The sequence below is a fragment of the Rhyacophila brunnea genome, unplaced genomic scaffold (assembly GCF_057557595.1).
Source record: "Rhyacophila brunnea isolate RB1 unplaced genomic scaffold, BYU_Rbru_1.0 scaffold_10, whole genome shotgun sequence".
NCBI lineage: Eukaryota > Metazoa > Arthropoda > Insecta > Trichoptera > Rhyacophilidae > Rhyacophila > Rhyacophila brunnea.
The window spans coordinates 3,895,162-3,918,045 of NW_028232752.1; the positions used below are offsets into that span (position 1 = coordinate 3,895,162).

General features: G+C 33.0%; 1 protein-coding gene across 1 annotated transcript in view; it reads left to right on the top strand.

Annotated features, from left to right (window-relative positions):
- LOC147078828 (RYamide receptor-like) overlaps nucleotides 1–22,884 on the top strand; it is a 170,750-nt gene that overhangs the window by 85,037 nt on the left and 62,829 nt on the right. Inside the window, exon 2 of the mRNA XM_085955171.1 lies at nucleotides 5,486–5,684. Within this exon, the coding sequence (XP_085811297.1) occupies nucleotides 5,486–5,684 (199 nt within the window). The remainder of the gene's footprint in view (nucleotides 1–5,485; nucleotides 5,685–22,884) is intronic.

Below are 22,884 nucleotides of genomic sequence, written 5' to 3' on the forward strand. Positions count from 1 at the left end.
TATAGAAAGAGACACAGCATCCCTGAGACTGAGGCGGTGGAGGGAGCTTGCGGAAGACAGAGGGGAGTGGAGACGTTTCCTGGAGGTGGCCAAGACCCACATTGGGTTGTAGTGCCGATGATGATAAAACATAGTACTTATGTCAACTCTTAAATTAAAAATCTGTTTTTTTACATTTATTATTCTACAGCTTGGTTACTATTATAGAAATGGTACATTTTTATTTGAAACATTTTTCGATATTTTCAGCCGTTAATGAGATACGATTGAAAATATTAAAATCATCCACCATATTTCAAGATGGCGATTATATATCGTCGGTGTTTTGTAAAAAGGGCGAATCAACCATTTTGGCGAAATCGAGATTTTAATGAAAATACAATAGGTACTCCACTAGCTTTGTTGTGTAAAAACGGCGAATTTTTATCTCCACAGGAAAGTACTTAAAAACGATAATCGACTAAAATTAAATTAATTAAAACTACGAAATAAAAAGCAAATGTGACAAATTAGGCCTTTTAAAATATTATATAACATTACCTATTATAATGACAGTATTCTTTCTAAGCTTTATTATAAACTTGTTAGATATTTATAATCATCTACAGGTAAAAAACAAATATGTGTAAAAAGTTAAAAATCCCCCTCCTGTAAAGTAGCATTTTGGTTAATTCGCCCTTTTTACAAAACACCGACGATATGTTTTCAGTGACGTTGGATGGTATTATTTCTAAGAGCCAAGTATTTTTTATCTTGTCTCCATAATTTCCTAAAGAATGTTAAAGTTTGTTTCCTTGAATTGCTGAAAGTAACGTTTTCGTTTAATCAGAATTCCGCGATTTTAAATAATCTTTCATTCACATTGATCGCTGGAATTTTTCGCGCCCCTTTCTGATTTTTTTTATTACTAAATTACAACAGCTTTACGCAGTGACGTCCCGTGGGTGTAGGCAGATTGAGCGTCGCTTTGGGGCGGCAGTTACTCAAAGGGCGGCAAATTGAGGAGAATCATTAGGTAAACATATAAACCTACATAAACTTAAAAATAACGAAAATATCTTTCCATTAAAAAAATCAGCTCACTGGTTGGAAACAAAATATATTAATTAGGTAAGTACTATAAAATTTTCAACAGGACTTTATTTCTTTATCGAGTTCGCGATTTCTAATTTACTTCAATTGTCCTTGGACGTCACATTTTTAGTGAACGGCAATGTGGCGTGCATACCAATTTTAAATTTATCCAAAAATGTCAGTCACTCGCAAGTTTTGGAAGTTGTCAGGTATATTTTTAAATGTACTTATCTGAAACGTAGACTCGCAATATTGTCTATTGAAGCAGAGATGGCATTTAAATTAGATTTAGTGGTATATATTTTGTTGATGGGTAATGTATCCATACAAAACATTTCTTAGATATTGGAGTCATGAAAGGATGATAAAAAGTACTGTATGAAAAAATGTGGCGACATTTTGGCACTGCCTGGGGGCGGCATTTTGTCTAGGGACGTCACTGGTTTTACGTCTTCAATGGTGAACAATTATTTGACGTACATGACGTGTAGGTGGATAGTTGGAAAATTCAATCAAATATGTGTACTAGATTACTCTGTGTTGAAAAACGGAATTTATAGTTGAAAACGCACAAGTGTGGACATATCAATAATTCATAGAATTCTTCTAAGTTTGAAATTTATAGAAATTTCACATGAAACAAAATGATGTTAGAAATTCAATAATTAATCTATTCCAGGGGTCAGCAAACCGCGGCTCGCGAGCCACATGCGGCTCTTTGGGTATTGGCGTGCGGCTCTTTGCCAAATTCCAAATTCACATTTTTTACAAAAAAGGTATACTCGTGTTTGAGGCTTTCACGGTTGTTTTTTATCGTAGTATATTCTTGGGTTTTCACCGTGTCTCCTTCTTCCTTCTTTACTCGACGTTTCGGGCTCGTTGCAGAGGCCATTATCAAGAGATATGTTTTATGATGAAATGTGGTGTAGGTATGTTTACATTCACATACATACCCATACCTACACCACATTTCATCATAAAACATATCTCTTGATAATGGCCTCTGCAACGAGCCCGAAACGTCGAGTAAAGAAGGAAGAAGGAGACACGGTGAAAACCCAAGAATATACTACGATAGGTATACTCGTTGTCATTTTAAATCCGCCCATTGCAAAAGTCGACAAATTAAAATTTTCTCCATTTCGTATTGACACGAGCACTTTTGAAATAGATTTTTTGGTGGATTTAACAAGCAAAGAGTTATGTAGCTCCAAATTTGTAGGTCTTGCCACCAAAATTGAGGATTTGAAAAGAGAAAAATGCAATTTAATTTCACAACACAGCGGAGCGCTCTAAAAGATCTACATAATAAGGTAGATACTACGATTTTTAGCTTAGCTTTCCAAACTCATATTCGAGTCTACATAATATGTATGGGAACAATCATTTTCAAACATGAACAATATAAATAGCATTAGGAGAAGCCAGATAACCGATGAGAATAAAATTTGGAGTCATGCCTAAAATTGAAAACTACAAGTTACATACCAAACATACAGACACTCTCCAAAGAAGTGCAAGGAAGGTCATTGTTCACATTAGTTTTAAGGAATGCGTGAATATTGTATGTAACTCAATTTCTGTAAAAATTATATTTATAATTTGAACAATAAAAAAACTTATATTTGCGTTAGTTTTATTCGCAAAATCTTCTTCACTTGATAAATAAACAATAACATTCATTGAAATAAATCATATTTATAAAAATATATGTATGGCTCTCGAAAAAAATTTTTACCGTTGTGATACTCATATTTGGCTCTTTTGGCTCAAGAGTTTGCCGACCCCTGATCTATACGATTGTATAAAGTAATGTATCGAAGACTTGTTCGTTCATTTAAAAGAATCAAAATAAAATATGAGCTACATAAATGATTTGATGAATTTTAAATTCAAATAAATTTTAAGATTTTTTTTTTGACCATGTCCGATCCTAATAGGATCATACGGGCCTCCACAGAGTAGAGGTTTGTATTGACAGATTTTTTTTACGAGAAATGGATGTCAGCCACTTGCTCAGACTATTAGGTCCATACCCTGAATCACACACAAATTGAAAAACAATATGTGTACTTGCCAGACCCAGGATTCGAACCTGAGACCCACGGCTTGATAGTCCAACGCTTTAGCCACGCGGCCACTGTGGGTTATAAGATATTTACATACAATGTGATCTGCATACAAAAGAACATCGAATATTGAAATTCAAATAATAAATAGCAGAAAACAATGTAGAACAAAATTCTTTGTGAAAAGTAAATCGAAGTTATATCCCATGAGAGGTCATGATTGAAATGCAATACGTTTTCAAAGATCAAAACACTATTGCAGTATATTACATTTTTATATTGCATATTATAGATGTTCTATTAATGGAAAATTTATTGTTTGCGTAAGAATTTTCATAGTTTTGAAGTTTCGCTTCTTGATTTTAAAATTCGATATTGTCGCCAATGACGTCATAAACGAGACTTTGTTGGAGTAATATAATTTAAAAATATGTTAATCTAACCTAACTTTACTATGCTCAACTTCAGAAGTTTGATAGACTAATGAATACTTTGTATATTGATGTCTTTTTGAAGTTATACTTCTTTAGGCGCGTTTGAAAAATCAGATCAGAGAGTGTTTTAGGCGTGTGATAATATATGAGTATCACATTATTTATTTTTTCACACGAAAAAAATCGCACTCGATTGGATTCGAACCACCGATTGTTCGGTTATCAGCCGAACGCACTACCTTTACGCCACAGTATGACACTGAAATCGTGACGATTATACAGTATAATATTATAGTTTAGAATTGATCCGTTGCCTAGGCAGTGAATTTATTATTGTCGGTCATTTGCAATTCCTTACGTAAACAAACTATTAAACGTCATAGTGGTGTTGGTACTTTAAAAATAAAAACAACGATAAACATTTATATAATTTAGTATATAAGTTAAAGTGTATAGAAATATACCATCGGCGTTCCAATAAGCGGTCATTTTTCTTAAGTGTATAATTCAACAAGATAATTAAGAGTTAGTCAAAGAATCTAGTTTATCATAAGTATTTTTTTTATTTTGTTACTCCAAAGAAGTATAACTTCTAAAGCAGGTTCATAAGTACACTCACCGATTTTTTTTTACAATGACTTTTACGTTACATGTTATTAAAAGTTTTAATTATCAATAAGTATAGCACACACATGAGATTAATGGTCATAGAGCAGTCTTTCCCAATTACTGGTCCGCAGGGTTTTTCTACCTGTCCGCAAATAATTATGGCCTTTTTAAAATGATTATACCAAATTTTTCAATAATTATCAACATACTATTTTTTATACATAGGTATTTTCTATCAATATTTTATAACGATATATAAAATGGATGTGTTACAAAAGAATCATTTGAAGTGGAAATGTTTCTCTCTTTGCAAGAATTTTTAAATACTGTTCACGTCAACCGGGATATCATTATAAATATATGTCATACATTTAAAAACGTTATTTCAAAATGTCCATCGCTATTGTCTCGAAAACTATAAATCCCTATAAAGGCAATCTGTTGATTAATAATCCCTTTACGGATGACGTCAGTTCATGCGCACTTAATACAAGAAAATAGAAGGCCAAATCGAGTTGTCTATACAGTATGGCAGGATTGGCAGGGACGACGAACCTTTACATACGCGTGCCAAAATTTTCCAAGTAATATTCTTCGATTGTCTGATGTGCCAAGCAGTTTTTCATGGTGAAAAAAAAGTTTTTTTTACAGAAAAAGGAAAACAGTTTTTAGGAATTCTATTCGAAAGGTTTAAAAATCACAATTGGGTTCTTAATATTCTATTTTTCACCGTCTTTCTACTCGAATGCATATCTTTTATTCTTACATTTTTTTTTTCGTGGTTTTCAAATTAGTCAAAGAGATCGTGGAAGTATTTAAACTACTCTTATTTCATTCTCCATCGCTGAACGGTTTTCCATTTTACAACGTTTTTCTTAGCTCGTATTCTTATTTGTCCGGTACAAAACATTTCACCGTAGCACAGTTCGCCGTAATTTTTTTTATCGGAAAAAATTACCGTATACCATAAGGTCTCCAATTTTATTAGATTTAATATTGAATTTTGATAGATAATTTTGGCAAAATTATTGAATAATTCAAGAATGAATACTTAACCTAACCTAACCAAACAAATAATCCAGTATATCGGCTATTTTAAAAATTGATTTGCCACTGATTTCTTGTAAACCGACAAGCATCGTGTTTTATTTAAACATGAATTTTATGTCAGGTTGGACGGTCTTTAATATATGACCATATTATATTTCCGATACAAAATTACATGGTGAAATGTGTAATTTCTGAACACGATTTTTTGATGCCATGGCTATAATAGTGTAATGAAATTCTTTTTTTCAGGAGTATCTGCCGCGAGGAGTGGCCGTCACCATATCAATCCTATTACTACTCCATGGCGCTGATGACACTCCAGTTCGTGGCTCCGCTCGCAGTCCTGGTCTTCACGTACACCAGAATTGCCATTGCGGTCTGGGGAGAGAGACCTCCAGGTGAAGCAGAAAATCTACGCGATAGGCGCATGGCCCGATCGAAGAGGAAGGTGAGTCCTTTTGTGACTTATATGAAGCGAAATGATAACTATTATATATTTTTGATTTTGTAAAAAGAAACTATCGTAGTACACGATGGCGGATGGCTCTTTAAGTCAAATGTTCACTGACCCTTCAAAAACATCTATACAATGTCAAGTATAATTATTAATAGCGAGACAGGCTGGCGAAGATCAGTTTGTATTAATTTATTATTATTACCTATCGGCTACGCTAAAACGTCAACGTTAGATGCACGCTAATGCATATTATGTACGTATATGTAGTTACAATACACACAAGTCTCGCACTCAACGTCCAACTTCTCGTCTCAGCGTGCTTCGGTCAATTTACAATCTGTCCAAAATATTTAATATTTCTTTCTCTCTCTATTTCATATGTGAGACGGAGAGAAAGCTCAAAGCATTTTATTTTGCCGCACCATTAGGCTTCATTTCGGTCATTGCCGAAAATGAAAGAGAGACATATTATTTTATATCGTTCTACAAACAGAAAATAATTATTTCCGAGTTCCCTGGTCGTACAGTAGGTACTTACTACAGTATGCGACGACGACTCGTACTTCTGACAGTTGAAAAAGTTGTGTTAATCTTATTTAAATAGTATTTGGTACAGTTATTATAATAAATAGACACACAAAGTTTGGTTTTTAGTGATTTATAACATTTTTGTGAAGGCATTGGAGACGTGGCAAGTGGATATAATTTACAAAAAAATATAACGTGTTGTGTGAAATTTCGGTTAACGATGGTAGGCGATGTGAAAAATGTAAATGTATGTAAGTATCTACCTATAAAAATTTCTAGCACTTCTTCTATAATGTATAAAAAGCCAATTTGCAATACGTCTTTTAAGTATACAACGAAAAGGCAAATTAAAATAATATTTATTCAAAATTGACCTACTACTTTTTCGGCTCTAAGGCCGCCAATAATAGTACATATTATTATAATACTCAACTAGTCATGCTAAATGGGTCAGTCACTTAAATTACATTTCTTGGTTCGATTGGATTCATTAGTTCATTAGAGGCATTAAGAAAAAAAATCTGTTGATGTCATTGATGAGTGAAGTGGACTGGAGTGAGTTGCTCAAGATTTGTGATGTGAATGAGGCGGTACAATGTTTTTACAATATTGTGTATAATATTTTTGATCAATGTTTTTCGAGGAAGTCGCCATGTCGTGGTGGAAGGCGATACCCGAGGTGGTTTTCTCGGGAGATTATTGGGGACATTAAGGTCAAGCATAACTATCATACAGTATGGAAGTCTGGGCATGATCAGACTGACTATATCATGTTTAGCATCTATCGTTCAAAAATGAGACAAGCTGTTCGACGGGCCTATCGAACATATATGGAAACGGTAGGAGATTCCATTCGCGAAAATCCTAAATTGTTTTGGAATTACGTAAAATCGTTAAGAAGAGATGGTGGGTTTACTGATAGGATGAGTTGGAAGGGCGAAGAGGTGACCGGACATGGAGTGGCAGAAGCATTTGCTGGTCATTTCAAGTCTGTCTACGCAAGTAGTATTCCAAATCTGGATGTTGCCTCAACGTCAGGAAAACCGTCATGTGGTGCCCAATCCGTCGATATTTTTTCAATTAATGAGGGCGATGTACTTCAGTTTATTAAAAAACTGAAAAATACTCGCTCTTTGGGACCTGATTATGTTCCTCAATTTTTTTTAAAGGGTTGTATTGACTTCGTTAAAGGCCCGCTTTCATATATATTTAATCTCGCAATGGAGACAGGTATCTTCCCTGAAAAGTGGAAGATGTCGAAGGTTACTCCAATCCATAAGAGTGGTACAGAGTCATCAGTGGAGAATTACAGGCCGGTAGCTGTTCTCTCTGCACCAGCAAAAGTTCTTGAGATGATCGTGCACAATATGATTTATCCAAAAATTGAGTCATTCATAATAAATGAACAGCATGGATTTAGAGCTGGCCGATCAACGGAAACTAACCTGATGGTATTTACCGATTATGTGTCATCGGCACTGGATAGAGGCCACCAGGTTGACTGTTCTTACAATGACTTCTCAAAAGCATTTGACAAGGTCGATCATGACATCCTGATGGAAAAACTCCAACTTATTGGATTGTCGGATCGATTTTTGAAACTATTCGGGAGTTATTTTAAGAACCGTCAACAATACGTATCGTACGGCCTTTATCAGTCACAGACCTTTTACACATTTTCTGGTGTCCCCCAGGGCTCAAACTTAGGGCCGTTGCTGTTCACGATTTTTATAAATGACATAGCATTGGTAATAAAAAATGCTATGTTTTTGTTGTTCGCTGATGACTTGAAACTCTTTTTGGAAGTTGTCACCTTGGACGATTGTCGTCAGCTCCAACTTGATATAGATAATGTATTAAATTGGGGCAGGCGTAACAAACTAGAATTTAATATTGATAAATGCAATCTTTTATCGTTTACCAGAGCCTCAAAAGTGTTGTTTTTCCAATACTCGATGCATGGCAGAGTTCTGTCACGAATATCATCTGTAAGGGATCTTGGCATTACGTTTGAGAGTAAACTGACATTTATTAGCCATATAGTTACCATTTGTAACAAAGCGCTTAAAATGTTGGGCTTCGTCATGCGTACTTCCCGGGTCTTTTCAGATGTTACGGTATTAAAACTTTTATTTAATTCTTTAGTTCGAAGCAGACTTGAGAGTGGGTCTATTGTTTGGGCACCGCACCAGTTGAAGTATGGCTTTATGGTGGAGAGGGTACAGAAGAAATTCTTGAGACTCCTTTACTTGAGGTTGTATGGATACTATCCGTGGCTTTATCCAACTGACTTTCTCTTAGGCATGCTTACATACTGCAGTCTGCAATTTAGAAGAAATCTTTATTTAGCTACGTATTTTTTTTCGACTTATACAAGGTATAAATGAGAACTCTGCCATTCTGGGCAGTGTTGACCTGTGTGTCCCTGATAGCTATCTTAGAAATAGAGACCACCAGTTGTTTATTCTTCCAAGGTGCAGAACCAACCTGCCACTGGTAATGCCAATTGGGAGAGTGATAACTATGTTCAACGAAATTGCTTCGGGTGTTGATATATTCCACCTACGTGAGAATGAGTTTAGGTAGATGTTGTTTTATAAAATCTTAAAATAGGGTCTGCTTAACTCATCCGGTGTACTTCCTTGTACCTATCTAATTCATCTACTGATATATCTCTTTTTTTATGTAATACTGTTATATTTATATATCTTTGTTTCTAAATGTCATGTTGTGAACGTCTTAAACTTATAATTTGTAATGTCCACAATATGTTAAAAAAATAAATGAATTGAATTGAATTGAATTATGTATGCACGTTAGAAGTTATACTTCTTTGGCGTAACAAAACAAAAACAAAACTTGTGATAAACTAGATTCTTCGACTAGCTCTTAATTATCTTGTTAAATTATACACCTAAGAAAAATGACCGCTTATTGGAACGCCGTTGGTTTATTTCTATACACTTTAACTTATATACTAAATTATATAATTATTTATCGTTGTTTTTATTTTTAAAGTAACAACTGCCATTATGGTGTTAAATAGTCTGTTAACGTAAGGAATTGCAAATGACCGACAATAATAAACTCGCTGCCTAGGCAACGGAACAATTCTAAACTATAATATTATACTGCATAATCGTCACGATTGGAGGCTTGGAGAGGCTGATAACCGAACAATCGGTGGTTCGAATCCAATCGAATGCGTTTATTTATGTGTGAAAAAATAAATTATGTGTTACATGTCACACGCCAAAAATAAACTCTGATCTGATTTTCCAAGCGCGCCTAAAGAAGTATAACTTCAAAAATTTCTTTTAGTTAGTTTAGTAAAAACCATTAGTTTAGTATGGTAGTATAGTATGGTAGTATAGTTTAGTACCTACACATAGCTTAGGAATAATTTGTAAAGCACGTTGGTCGGAATCCGATGAGACGTTCGATACAATTAATATTATATTTGAACTAATATATTATATTTTCTGAGATGCTTAAAATCGTGTACTTATGTACAAGTATATCACCAATCAAAATTTGGAACATAGGTGACTGTTCTTTTTTATGTAATATTTTGTAAAAAAATTGCATTTTTTTAATTCGAACAGAAAATAAATTCTCTTTTAACAATATCTACTAATGATCCAAGATGCCTACTAGGTAAATAATTAAAATTAATGTTGCTCGTTGTTAGAATTTAATGAAAAACCATTGTAAAAAATATAAAAAAGAAGCACCCACTGTTTCTTTAGTGTCAATTTTTAATGAGAAAAAAAGATTTATGATATTTTCTTCAGAAAGTTTTTTCAATATTTCGAAAAAGTGACGTACTTATCAATTTTTGCTTGCTGTTTATAACATAAGTGCCCACAGCGGAGTACGGTTTGAACGAAAGCCTCCAAATTTATGCTGCATTTTGATTAAAATTATATTGTGTTTTAATCCAGTATTTAATACATCTCGCCGTCCAAGAACCAGGTTGGCAGTGGCGAAGGGTGGAGGTAGACTATTAAGATCCGCCATAAACAGTGCACATTAAAGTTTGTTAGTCATACGTATTTGTATTTTATTAATTTAATATCACGCAAAAATTTTCAAAATTAAATGTTGAAAATTACCATCTGAGGCGGGCGAAACCGGTCCAGATTTATTTATTAAAAGTGGAATAACTACTAAAGAAAATGCGTTTTATTGAAATAATCAATACTATAATGCAGTTCTACCATGAATTGACAGTTAAAACAATCAAAGAAATTATTTGTATTTATTTAACTAAGCCTACAATTATTTACAGATGGTGTAATACTTTAGGCGATACGACAAAATTGTGCACTTTTTTTCATTCATACTTATTTGTTTTCGTTGGATTAAGAATACATATTACACATTTATTATTGTTGGTACAATTTTTAAAATTCATTAAGCCCTGTCTAAACCAAAATATATTGGACAAAATATTATTCAACAATAAAATATCCAAAGGTATGCATGATTTAATTGCATAATTTTAGATAGAAGAATATTTTTTGACTATAAACTATTATGGATTGGCTTTCGCAGGGTTTAGTTGATTATACCACGTTTTTATTAGCTCGTTTTCTTGTTTGTCCGGTACAGATTTTTTCTTGTGTGTCCAGATTATTTTTTATTTTTCTAATCTTGCAATCGATTTTTAACTAACTTCCCGACTAGCTAGACATTCGAAACTTTTAGAATATATGTACAAATATATGAACAATGCATTCTTTTAATACTTTTAGCCATCTTTAAACAGAATTGAATTAATTTTCAGTTAATTCTGTTTTATATGGAAAGTTATTTCGGAGAAAATACGTTGCTAAGGGGGTCTTAGCAACTAAATTATTAATATATACCTGCGTTAGTATGGAAATCAATATGAAATTTCAAAATGACATTTAAGTATTCTATATTTATTAATACATAGAATTGTCAAGTTTATATGATTCAATAGAAAATTAAAAAAGTTCTTTTTACCTTGTAATTATTTAAAAACTAACCAGCACCATCTCTAAATTGTAGGTTCAATGTGCACTATTTATGGCGGATCTTAACAGCCTACCTCCACCTTTCGCTACTGGTACGTAGTCATTCTCAATGTGGATTTACCATTATTGTATACGCATAGTGCATGAAATAGCCGAAATGCGAAAGTCAGGTCGCAAAATACGACTCGACTTGAATAGTACAAAACTTAAATCGATTTGAACATAATTCTGTTATATTATTACAACGTTTTTCTTAGCTCGTATTCTTATTTGTTCGGTGGTTTTTTGTCCGGTACAAATCTTGCAATCAATTTTTAACTAACTTCCCGACTAGCTAGACATTTGAAACTTTTAGAAAATATCAGAACACGATGCCAATGCACTTTTTTAATACTTTTAGCCATCTTTAGGTAGAATTGAATTCATTTTCAGTTAATTATGCTTTGTATGAAAAGTTATTTCGACAACATTATTGGTTGCCAGGGATCTAGCAAGTAAATTATTAATATATATGTGCGTTATGGAAATCAATATGACAAATCAAAATGACGTTTCAGTATTATTTCGATCAAGTACAAATTTTTTTGATCGTTTAAGCTAGTCAAGTCAAGTTTATATGATTCAACAGAAAATTTAAAAACGTTGTATATGAAAAGTTCTTTTTATCTTGTAATTATTTTTATCCTAATTTTTTCTGAGAATTTTTATTTGATAACATACAAATTCTTTTCAATATTTTTAACGATCGTGCTTTCGATCGTCGAGTAAGCAACTAGATACATAAACTCTGCAGCACAGCAACGCAACGTACTTACTTTCATATCTATTTATCATATCCGACGTTTCCGTAGAAAGAGGTTTCAATGTTGTTGAGAGAAAAATTCAATATATTCGGAGTTCCTTTACGGCAGGCATGTCCAATCATATGGGCTGTAATTTAATATTCAGTGCCAAAACTGATGGTAATTCACCACACTTTCCCATTGTATTTTTTCAACTAAATAAAACAAACGTATTATATTTGAAGAAGAATGGTAATAATAACAATAACAAATGATAAAGTGACATCCTCAGACAAAATGCCGCCCTTAAGTAGACTTAGAATACAACCCTTTTTAATTTTTAATTTGAAATTGTTTGCAAATTCATAAAATAATTAAAATAAATATATTCGGCTATCTTATACAGACAAATATTATACGAAAAATATTTAAATTAACAAACACACCATAATATACTGAGCATTTGAGCACTTTCTACTTACTAACAATTATTCCTTCCAAACTAACCAGCCTCGCACCACACTCGGTCTTAATCGAGCGAATCACGAGGCCCCACAGTTGTTTATGCCTGGGAATATCTCAGGATCAGATGCCCAAGATAAGGGTCGCTACTATGGATTCCGAACTATTTTCGATACCTATGAATCCGGGGATTGGTAAACATAATCCCAAAGCTTTCGGGATTGATTTTTTTTATCAATTTTTATGGAAAATAAAATAAAAACGAAAATATAACTGACAAAATACTTTTAATAATATTAGAAATTAACCGAGTTTGAATGAAGTATGATTTATTACCCATGTGTTGCCAATTCATTTTATTTTTTCACATAAATTAATAAAATGAGAAAGATTGCACAAAAACAATGCTTCGCACTTTTAACAGAGTGATTCCACCATGATCTCATATGTTTTACGACAGTTTCATATATGGCTGACTTATTAGATTTATGAAGAGGAAAGCATAAATCATGATTTATTTTACTATTTTTAATCTCGTTAACCCATTCATTAAGTCTTTACTATCAGAATCAGCAATCAAATGTAAACACTAAACATAATATGGATTCTACGAAATTTTATAAATGAAAATCGTTTAGATTTGTAAATAGTTTAACATAAATTAAGAATTTCACATAATATGTACGATTCTGGTAGCATCCATGATATGAATTTGAGAAATAGAATAAATAAATCAAGAAACATTTAGTTAGACGTTTCTACCAGAAAATGCTATTCTGGAGACCCACTGGTCACAGGGGGAATCACGGGATAGTAAATAACTATATTTGCTGCCTTATTTATACTACAATATTATTTAATCCATTAAACCTATGTATTTCTTAGATTGAACGTCCAAAATTTTAACAATAAATGTATTAAATAGTATACATTGAATTATACTAGATTTATTTTTGACCGATTTTATCAATGTTTTATGTATATATAAAAAAATAATATCGACTATCAAAAAATCGAAATCAAAATATCGTCAAATTGCAATCTCGAAATCCCGGGATCAAAAATTTAGCTCGGGATTGGATTTCCTAGTCAAGTACTCAAGTGTGGTTTCTGAGTTTACTGAAACATAATTTAATCTAATTGCAAATGGGATAGATGAGCACGGAGAATTAAAAAAGATAAATGATTCTAATTAATTGATACATACTAAGCTATATGAAGAGATCTTCACGTCCGCAATGAGACGCCGCATTTTTTTAAAGCATTATGGTTGGCCTAGTTCTGTTTATCGCTGTTATGTTTTGTCACCATTCTATTTCTTCCTGTTCTGTTTTAGCGATTACCTCCCAGAAGGTATGATTTGCAAAGAAGAATGAAAAACACAAACAATTTCAGCCACATACCTACTTCTCTGTTTGAAAAACAAAGCATGTAAGGATTTTTATCGTTATGGTCTTGAAAATTACGTAACCAATCAAAGATAGTAATTTCAGTTATTTGTAGCTTAAATTTGCTTTTGTGTAATGAAACTCTGCTCGTAATTTTTCCAATGATGCAGTACGAATCAAGTTATATGAATAGGTCACGCGTGCTTCATCATAGTTAAAAGTGAAAACGACTTCACGTCACAAGGTCAAATGATTAAAAAGAGGAATTTTACTTAGTGTGTAAGCCAAACTGTATTGCTTAAACTATTTGTGTCGCTAGATTTCAAAATCAGCCAAGTCCTTAATAGATGAATAGAAGAAAATCAGCTTTTTGTTTTCTCAAATACACAGTCACAAGGGTGAAAGTTTATATTATTTCGAGTATAGAATATTTAAAATTAATAAATTCCACATTTTGATGACGCAGAAATGTTAGAAAGCAGTAGTTATTCAGCAATTCACAAAAAAAGTCAAAAATACCTAAAAGTGGACACATTTACTTATCAATTATTTATTAAGAACCCATTTCGTAACACATTGTATAATAAAACTGAATGTATATTATGATTTTTTACATAAATTTACGACTCAATTCCTATGGGAATGTGTGATTGATGCGTTGAACATGCCTGCTTTACCGTGTTTCGGAATTTGAGATTATTGCCATCTCGCTTCTATCATTTTTTCTCAAAATGCTGGCCATTCCGTAATATCATCGATTTACGCCTTGCAAACATTTTTATTCTGCCAACACGGAAATTGTATATAGTAATACATTTTAGAATCATGTGTGTTGTTGTGGAGTCCTTCATTCGGACATTTGTATGTTTGGGGAGTGAGAGACAATAATATTTGTAATTATTCTATAAATATTAATCCAACGTTGGTACCTAGTACATCCAAGGAACGTTGAATTTGAGAGAGATTTTCCTGTAACAGGACGTATAGTATTTGTAAAAAATAGCAGTTCTAAAATTTTATGATATAATTATACACATTTATAAAGGTCAACATAAAAAAAATTAATGTAGGTACGTACTTTAGGTTGCTATAAAATAGTGTTTTAAATAGATTTTAATACTTATATTTGTATTGATAGGTAATTCTTGTTTTATATAATATGTTTTGATGATTCAATAAGAAATACCGAAATACCGGTATTGCTATAATATTCATTCGGTATTGCAATCCCTAGTTGAAAATAAAGCGTAAAATTTTACGATATTTTGACTGGATCCTATATACATTTGAATATTCGTTACGTTTCTTTGTATTTTGTGTCAAACGTATCTAGCGTACTGCGAAAATTGTCGTAAAATAAAAGAACCCACAATAAAAATTGAGCCTTGCGCATCTTTTCATTTTGAAACTAATAAAGGAGTAACATAATATGTAACCAATTCTTTCTAAGGATTTACATATATTTTTTTATGTATACATATAGGGGCTCAGACATGACAGTCGACGCAGGTCTTACTAGATTCCAAATGCATCCGATTAGAATTTCCAATTGTATATCCAATAGTCGCGCTGATGCACACTAACTGCAGTGTCATATTGTGTCTGTGATGGCAAACCTGTGGCACGCGAAATGATTTTGCATTGCAGGCGAATATTTAATTTTGAAAAGAAAAACAAATTACCTATTATAATTAAAATATATTTTTTTTTATAAAAAAGTTTTACAAATTTTACGATAAAGCCATGTGTATTTTCTTCGGTTTTTAATATTATTATTTTTACCAATCGATACAGCTCCGGTACATGAAATTCCCGGGATTAACTAGGTCAGTGGTCGGCAAACTCATTAGTCAAAAGAGCCAAATATCAACAGAACAACGATTGAGATTTCTTTTGAGAGCCAAATTTCTTAAACTTACTATATAGATTAGTACACTGTTGACGTGATATCATTCTTAATAATGATCATATTTATTGATAAAAATTAAATTGTAAGTAAGGTATCCATAAAATTAAATTATGACAATTAAAACTGACAAACACTTGATGTGAACAATGGCCTTGAATCTCCTTGAAAAGTTTGGATAAGTCAGGTTTGTATGCTGTTGTTTTTAATTTTAGGCACGATTCCAGGTTCTCAGCAATAAGACGACTTCTCAATTTACTCTTGATAAGGTTCATGCTTGAAAAAGATTGTTCGCATGAATATGTAAAACCGGAAATGGAAAGAACAGCAAACGCTAGTTTTTTCAACTAATCACATGAGTCAGGAATACTTTTCGAGGTATTAAAAATCATCATGTCTTCCTTCTCCAGGTCTTGCAAAGCAGACTACCAAACTTGTGCTGTGAAATATGTTCACATTTGTTTTTCTCCAATATGTATCTCTTGATTTTTTTTCGTTCAAAATAGCAACACCCCTTTTCTTACGCTGGTCATACTTAACGCCCCGCGGCGTCTGAAGAAATTGACACAATTTTATCGAGTAGAATATGATGTTTTTCCATACACTCAATTACAGCACTTGCAATATCTTCTCTACGTGTTTGACATTTGAGTGGCAACAATCCTACAAGTTCTTTTTTTCGATCTGTAGGTAGATGAAATAAATCGTACAAAACGTGAAACCTGTGCTGTATCATTTATGTCATAAGATTCGTTAACTGATACTAACTGATAAAGCTAAAACCAATTTAAGATCTTCGACTTGCTGGTTGGTTATATTCGAAGACATTTTGACTGTTCTATCTTTCACTGTTTTAGCCCATACGTGGTCATTTGTGGCCGAGTCACACCCAAGGGGTGAAAGAGCCAAATGTGGCTCGCGAGCCACGGTTTTCCGACTACTGATCTAGGCTAATAAAAAATCTAATACACTTATTTTTATAAAACATACATAAAATTAGATAAATAAGGAAATATTTGGTTTGTTAAATTAACCATTTCAAGCTCTGTTTTTTACTTTTGTTACATAGTTGTGTAAATTCCTAGTTAATAGATAAACAATAATTTTAAGGGCTAAAAATGAAGAGGATAAAATGGTGTTTCACTGCAAATAACATGCCATAAAAATTCTAGGTGATATTTAAATTTATGTAAGAAAAGTTTTTTGCTTAATTATCTCTATGACGACCAGTGATTTCAAACCTTTTTTGTTTGGTGGAACCCTTGAGACATTTTATAAGATCTAGCGGAATCCCTATTTGATTGACACACATTGACGCCAAGGGTGATACTTTCCAAAATAACCATGCAAAGCAGTAGATAGATAACGTCATATCTAACTTAGCAGACCCAAAATGCCGATTTTTACTATTTTAGTCGTAAATGTTTTCTAAATTCGTTAGTTACCTACACTAAATTCTATGTCTATATTATTAAATAGATATAAATATAGAAAACATTTAAAATTATCATTAACACCTATACACAAATTGATAAAATATTTTTTAGAAATATTTACGTAATCTAATTACCATAAAAACTTGTGTTATTTCCTTAATTTGACGCCCTCTTAGACTGGCTTGCCCTAAGCAACGCATGATCTGTGTACCGGCACAGTATGTCAATGCCTGTTATAGAGTTAGTACATAGTAATTAGTAGGTACCCACGTATTTCAAATATATTATAATAATTTGGAATATAACTCAATTTCAAAATAATTATTGTTGTTCTCTCACTCACTCACTTGTTTCCAGTCTCTCGGTTATATTAGGTTCGTATCATTCACACTGAATCGAACAAATTAAATGGAACGGTTGGATTTGTTGGATTTGGGACCGTTTGGCAGAATGTCTACGGGAACGCTTTTCTGACGACTAATTAGTATTGCCAGTACTTAAAATTAATTCAATAACATTTATTAGTCTATAAAACTGTAACACATTTATTGAAACGTCAACTTGTCATGAAATTCTAACCTCCTATCGTCGTCTACAATAACACAAATTTAACCAATTGTCGTATTCATTTATTTTAAATGTTCAAAATATAAATAATGTTTCATGAATAGGTAGCGATTTAGTTCATTTATAAGATTTATAGGTATGACAAAAGTTTTTAAAAATTACTTTTGCCTAAAGCTTTTCATAATTGCCCACTTGTTTGATTGTTTTCCTTTTTACAGTATGATATTGTGACTTAGACGACAATCGAACATATTAGATTAATAAAATTTGTTAGGTATAAAACCTGATCATTTCGGATTGATTTAACACAGTTTATAGCTTAGAATCTCCATTACAAAATATAAATAAAATGCAAATAAATTCTTGGTCTGAGATGATAATAATTACAGGTTGGTAATGATATTAAATCGAATTCTTTGCATAGAAAATATGGCTGGATTTTGGGATAATATGACCAAAAGCGGCGTTTTGATTATTAATATTAATATACATAATTCAAGCGAACTCAAATGGTGTACATGTCTAAAATATTAATATGAACATCTCACGATATATAAATGCCGAATAATGCTAATCATCACTTTGACAGATCGTCAGAATTGGTTTGACGTTAATGAATACGTGTATTAAATAAGGCTCTAAGTACCAAAAAGTAGTATTGCCTGTAGCTACAAAATACCGAGTCATTGCAGTAAAATTTCATAAAGCAGACCTTTTGAAAAATGTAGTTTTACAGTGTGAAGCAATCACGGCAGCTTCTATAATTTTAGGTATTGAGAACTCGCAAGTGTCAACACACCATCGTCAGCTATTTTATATTGAATGCCGTTGACCACTGTAGTGCTGCTTACACCATTAAAATAAAACACGCCAACGGACTTACAACGTCGACAGGTTTAATTATTTTGATGTATTTTTTTGACTTGCTTGAAGCACTTAGACTATAGTTGAAGTTATTGGCGTTGGTATGTAGAACATTTTTCTAAAAAAATGTCTGTTTTTAATATTTTGGTACTTAGCGCCTTAATAAATACACGTATTAGTTTCATGTCAAACCATTTCTGATGGTCCGAGGTCGCTTTAATTTTCAATGATACACTGAACCAAACGTCAAATCTCAAACCATTTCCGGTGTATTTTCTACTCATACAATTTGTACGTATATTGTCTATGGTTTGGTTTGATTTGTTCGATTCAATTTGAATGATACAAACCTATTAACATCTCGGTAGATCGCCAGTCAGTTCAATAAAAGAGTCTATCTTATCAGTATATCCGCACACGCGATTATAACATCACTCTGTCATATTTATCATAACATTTATTTATTCTTGAATCGATAAATGAACAACTCTCTCCTCGAGTCACCGAGTAACTTCGACTTTATCCCCACACCCTCTCGATCCCCCCTCCACACTCATATCTAATATTATCTGATAACACTATTCCGAAGTCTCGTGGAGCCACGGTTGTGAATCACTGCTGTGGATATTTTGCTTTTAGTTATGCAAATTACTATGAAATTTATGGCTGGTGTCCAAGAGAATCATAGTCTTGGTCAAGTTCAGTGTTTGCAAATTTAATAAACAAAACTTCATCAGGCGGCTCTCGCTGTCCAGGAAACCGGCCAAGTCTGGAGTAACCTGAGCTAAATTGAATGTTTTGTTAATTATACGTGCAGCTGGTCTGTCACAATTTACACAAACCTCCATTTATCTTTAGCATCTTGCCAAAGCACGTGCCGTTTGTTAGTCAAATTCTTCGAATTATTACATAAACAATTAAGATTGAGACTAACCACTGGTTAAGATATAGACTGCCCGCTTAGATTAATATTAAAGCCTAGTTCAGATTATTATTTTAGCCAAGTGGCGAGTAATTTAGTAAAATCATTTAGTTGAGTCAGTCTATTTTATTCCAATTTTTCCATCCCCACCACCACTAAGTACCTACCAAATAAGCTGTGAGACAAATTTGAACTTTTTTATACGTTATATTTATAGCGCCTATAATACATGTGCATGGATTTACTTGCATCAGTAGTTTGTATTTTAAACTATCGCAATAATATTTTTTTACACGTAAAAGTGCTAAGTGTCTCGCTAATCTTATTCTTTAATAGTAATCGAGACGCGATGTTGTCATTTTATAGTACTATTTGACAGGTAGTGAAAATCGGTTAACCTCAAAATGGGTCTCTGCGTGGTGTTATTCGTTTTTTTTACCGGCAGATTCCCCACTATCGCTATATTGTGTAGGCGCAGATATCGAACAAATTTAACTTTTAAATTTAAATTCACGTGAAAATTCAGAAGCTTCCGAACTTTTTCGATTCATGCATTATAATATTATGTTTGCACGTGCATTTTATCGTTATGGACGCAATCATATTATATACTATTAGCAGTAATTTCATGCACGTGAAACGGGATATTAGGTTCAATCAATGACATTAATATGGACGAATCATCTGGAAAAAAAAATGACACTCACTTTATTGTCGGGTCTGCCGAATGGCATAATCTGTTCTAACGCCATTACAATAAAGGTGATATTGCTATAAATTCCTGATGCTTTTTGTTGGGTCTGCCGAATGGTTCGGTTCAAACGGGTTCGCTCAAATGAACATTGACATTAGAAACACTGCTCTAACGCCGTTACAATAAAGGTCATATTGCTATAAATTACCGATGCGTGATATTGCGTGACGTCTACCTATACATGCGAATGCGCGAATTTACTTGCTAGCTACTGTATTGAGTGCGTCGTCCATTAATAATGTCATTGGGTTCAATAGTAACGTCGCAAAAATGTCGTTTGGTTGGAGCGATGACACAACTTTAAAATTTGTTTTGGAATATTAACATTTTAAAGCATGAGTGTCTGTTAAATTGTTTACTCCATAAAAGCAAATAAGTTCCAGTCACTAGTGCATCTCTCATATTGATTCATTCGACTAAAATACTAGTATACTCTGAACGAGGTTTAAGACTATTCACAGACCCAAATGCGGGACCCAAACGTGTACAGGCGCCGTTACTTTGACTGCATAATTGCGTCATTATTTTCGCAAACGAGAAATTATTGTAGTCGTGATTCAATTAAAGCGATACTTCAGTGAAACGGCAAATAATTTTCAACTATTGGGGCGACGATATTTTGGACTCGCTGGCATTCGGAGAGCGAACGTCGAGGTGTGAATATGTCAATTTGTTTTGTGATGGCGACGGGGGTATTAATTCTTAAATCGTGTAAAGATAACTAAAAACGTTACCCATTTACTCGAAAAAGAAAACATTTCAATGAATATATTATTATTGTTACTAATAGAACATACGTTAAAGTGCCCACCACCACCCGTCATATATGCACAGCCGTGGATATGAACGGCCGATTTATATGACGCTTTAGACGTGTCTGAAAGAAGTGATTTTAAGTGCTCATTCCGTCCCGAGACGGAGTTGCACGGGACTGATGCTGCAACCATGCACCGCAGTGATTAACGAAGAAAGTTAAGAAAGATTTTTTTTTGTTTTTTGGACTGGCTCTGCTGTCCGCTGACGTTAAGCGCTTTGTGTACCCGCATACTGAGTGTCACGAATTGAAATGGATGTGTCTACGGAAGAGTCGGGATTATCCCGCTCCCCATATGACGCTGCGAATTTCTCGAATGCCGCAAAGTTGGCCATGGTTACTATCAGATTTCCATGACCAATTCGGCCCGTGTGAGGACGGACCCTGGCAAACAGCTCCGCTCGTTCGAATTCCATAAGCGGGCAATCCCAGAGGATAACAAATAACAAGAAACAGAACATTAAATGGACGCATGTTGGATTTATATGACAAATTATATTTCGTTCGGCATGCGTCATTTGCACCCGCGACCCGCAATCCACGCATCGCTTAGCCACTATCTTTTTAGATCATGCCTCAACTGAGGTATAGCCTTAATAATGTCTGAGTGATTTAAGTATTAAATTTTATAAATTAATCAAAAAATTAAATATGTAGGTATATGATATGGTAATAGTTAAATATTATTAATTTAAAACAACGCATATTTTTGTGCCATTTTTTCTTCCTTTTGAACGAAGGGTTTATGTTTAAATTTTAAAAATACTAAGTAACTACTAAGTGATGGTATAAAGCAGGGGTAGACAACCTTTTTACACCTACCGCCCACTTTTTTTTTTATTTATGTTAGTAGTAAATTTTTCTAACCGCCCACCGGTTCCACAGTAATGGTGATTTATAAAGTAGGGAAATAACTTTACTTTATGAAATGTATATTGAGTTACAGCAAGTTAAAGCATATAATAACAATTACTTACCAAATACTTTCGCTAATTTTGGCAGAATATTTTTTTATAAAACAACTTACTGTAGCTAAATCTATCTTTTTTTTAATACTTTGCATACATAGAAGCATGAAATCTGATGAAATTACATTTAAATTGTCATGGGGAATTTTATGAAAACATAATGAAAATGTTTTTAAAACCCTTACCACCCGCAATGAAAGCTGGAACGCCTACTAGTGGGCGGTAGGGACCAGTGGGTCTATTCTATACTTATCGAACACTAAAGTGATAAATAGTATCAAACTTAGGGTAGGTTTGTATCAAAATATTAGCACTTATTGTAACAATTACACGAAGTTGGTTTTTATTGTTGCAATAAGTGCCATATTTTAACAGCAGCAAGATATGTGCTGTTAAAATATAGCACTTATTGCAACAATAAAAACCAACTTCGTGTAATTGTTACAATAAGTGCTAATATTTTGATACAAACCTACCCTAAGTATGATAATATTTATTACTTTATCACTTTAGCAGTCGATAAGTATAGAATAGACCCACAGGAATGTGAAGCAGGAACACGGAAGTCAATGCATGTCATGACGGTTACAATTAATTATTGGATTGTATTATAATATTGTATTTATAATAGTGTAATACTTGCTTTTTATACACAAGTTTATTATACAACTTTTTTCTTATTTTTTTATTATTACAACGTTTTTCTTATCTCGTATTCTTAATTGTCCGGTGGTTGTTTGTCCAGTACAAATCTTGCAATCAATTTTTAACTAACTTCTCGACTAGCAAGACATTTG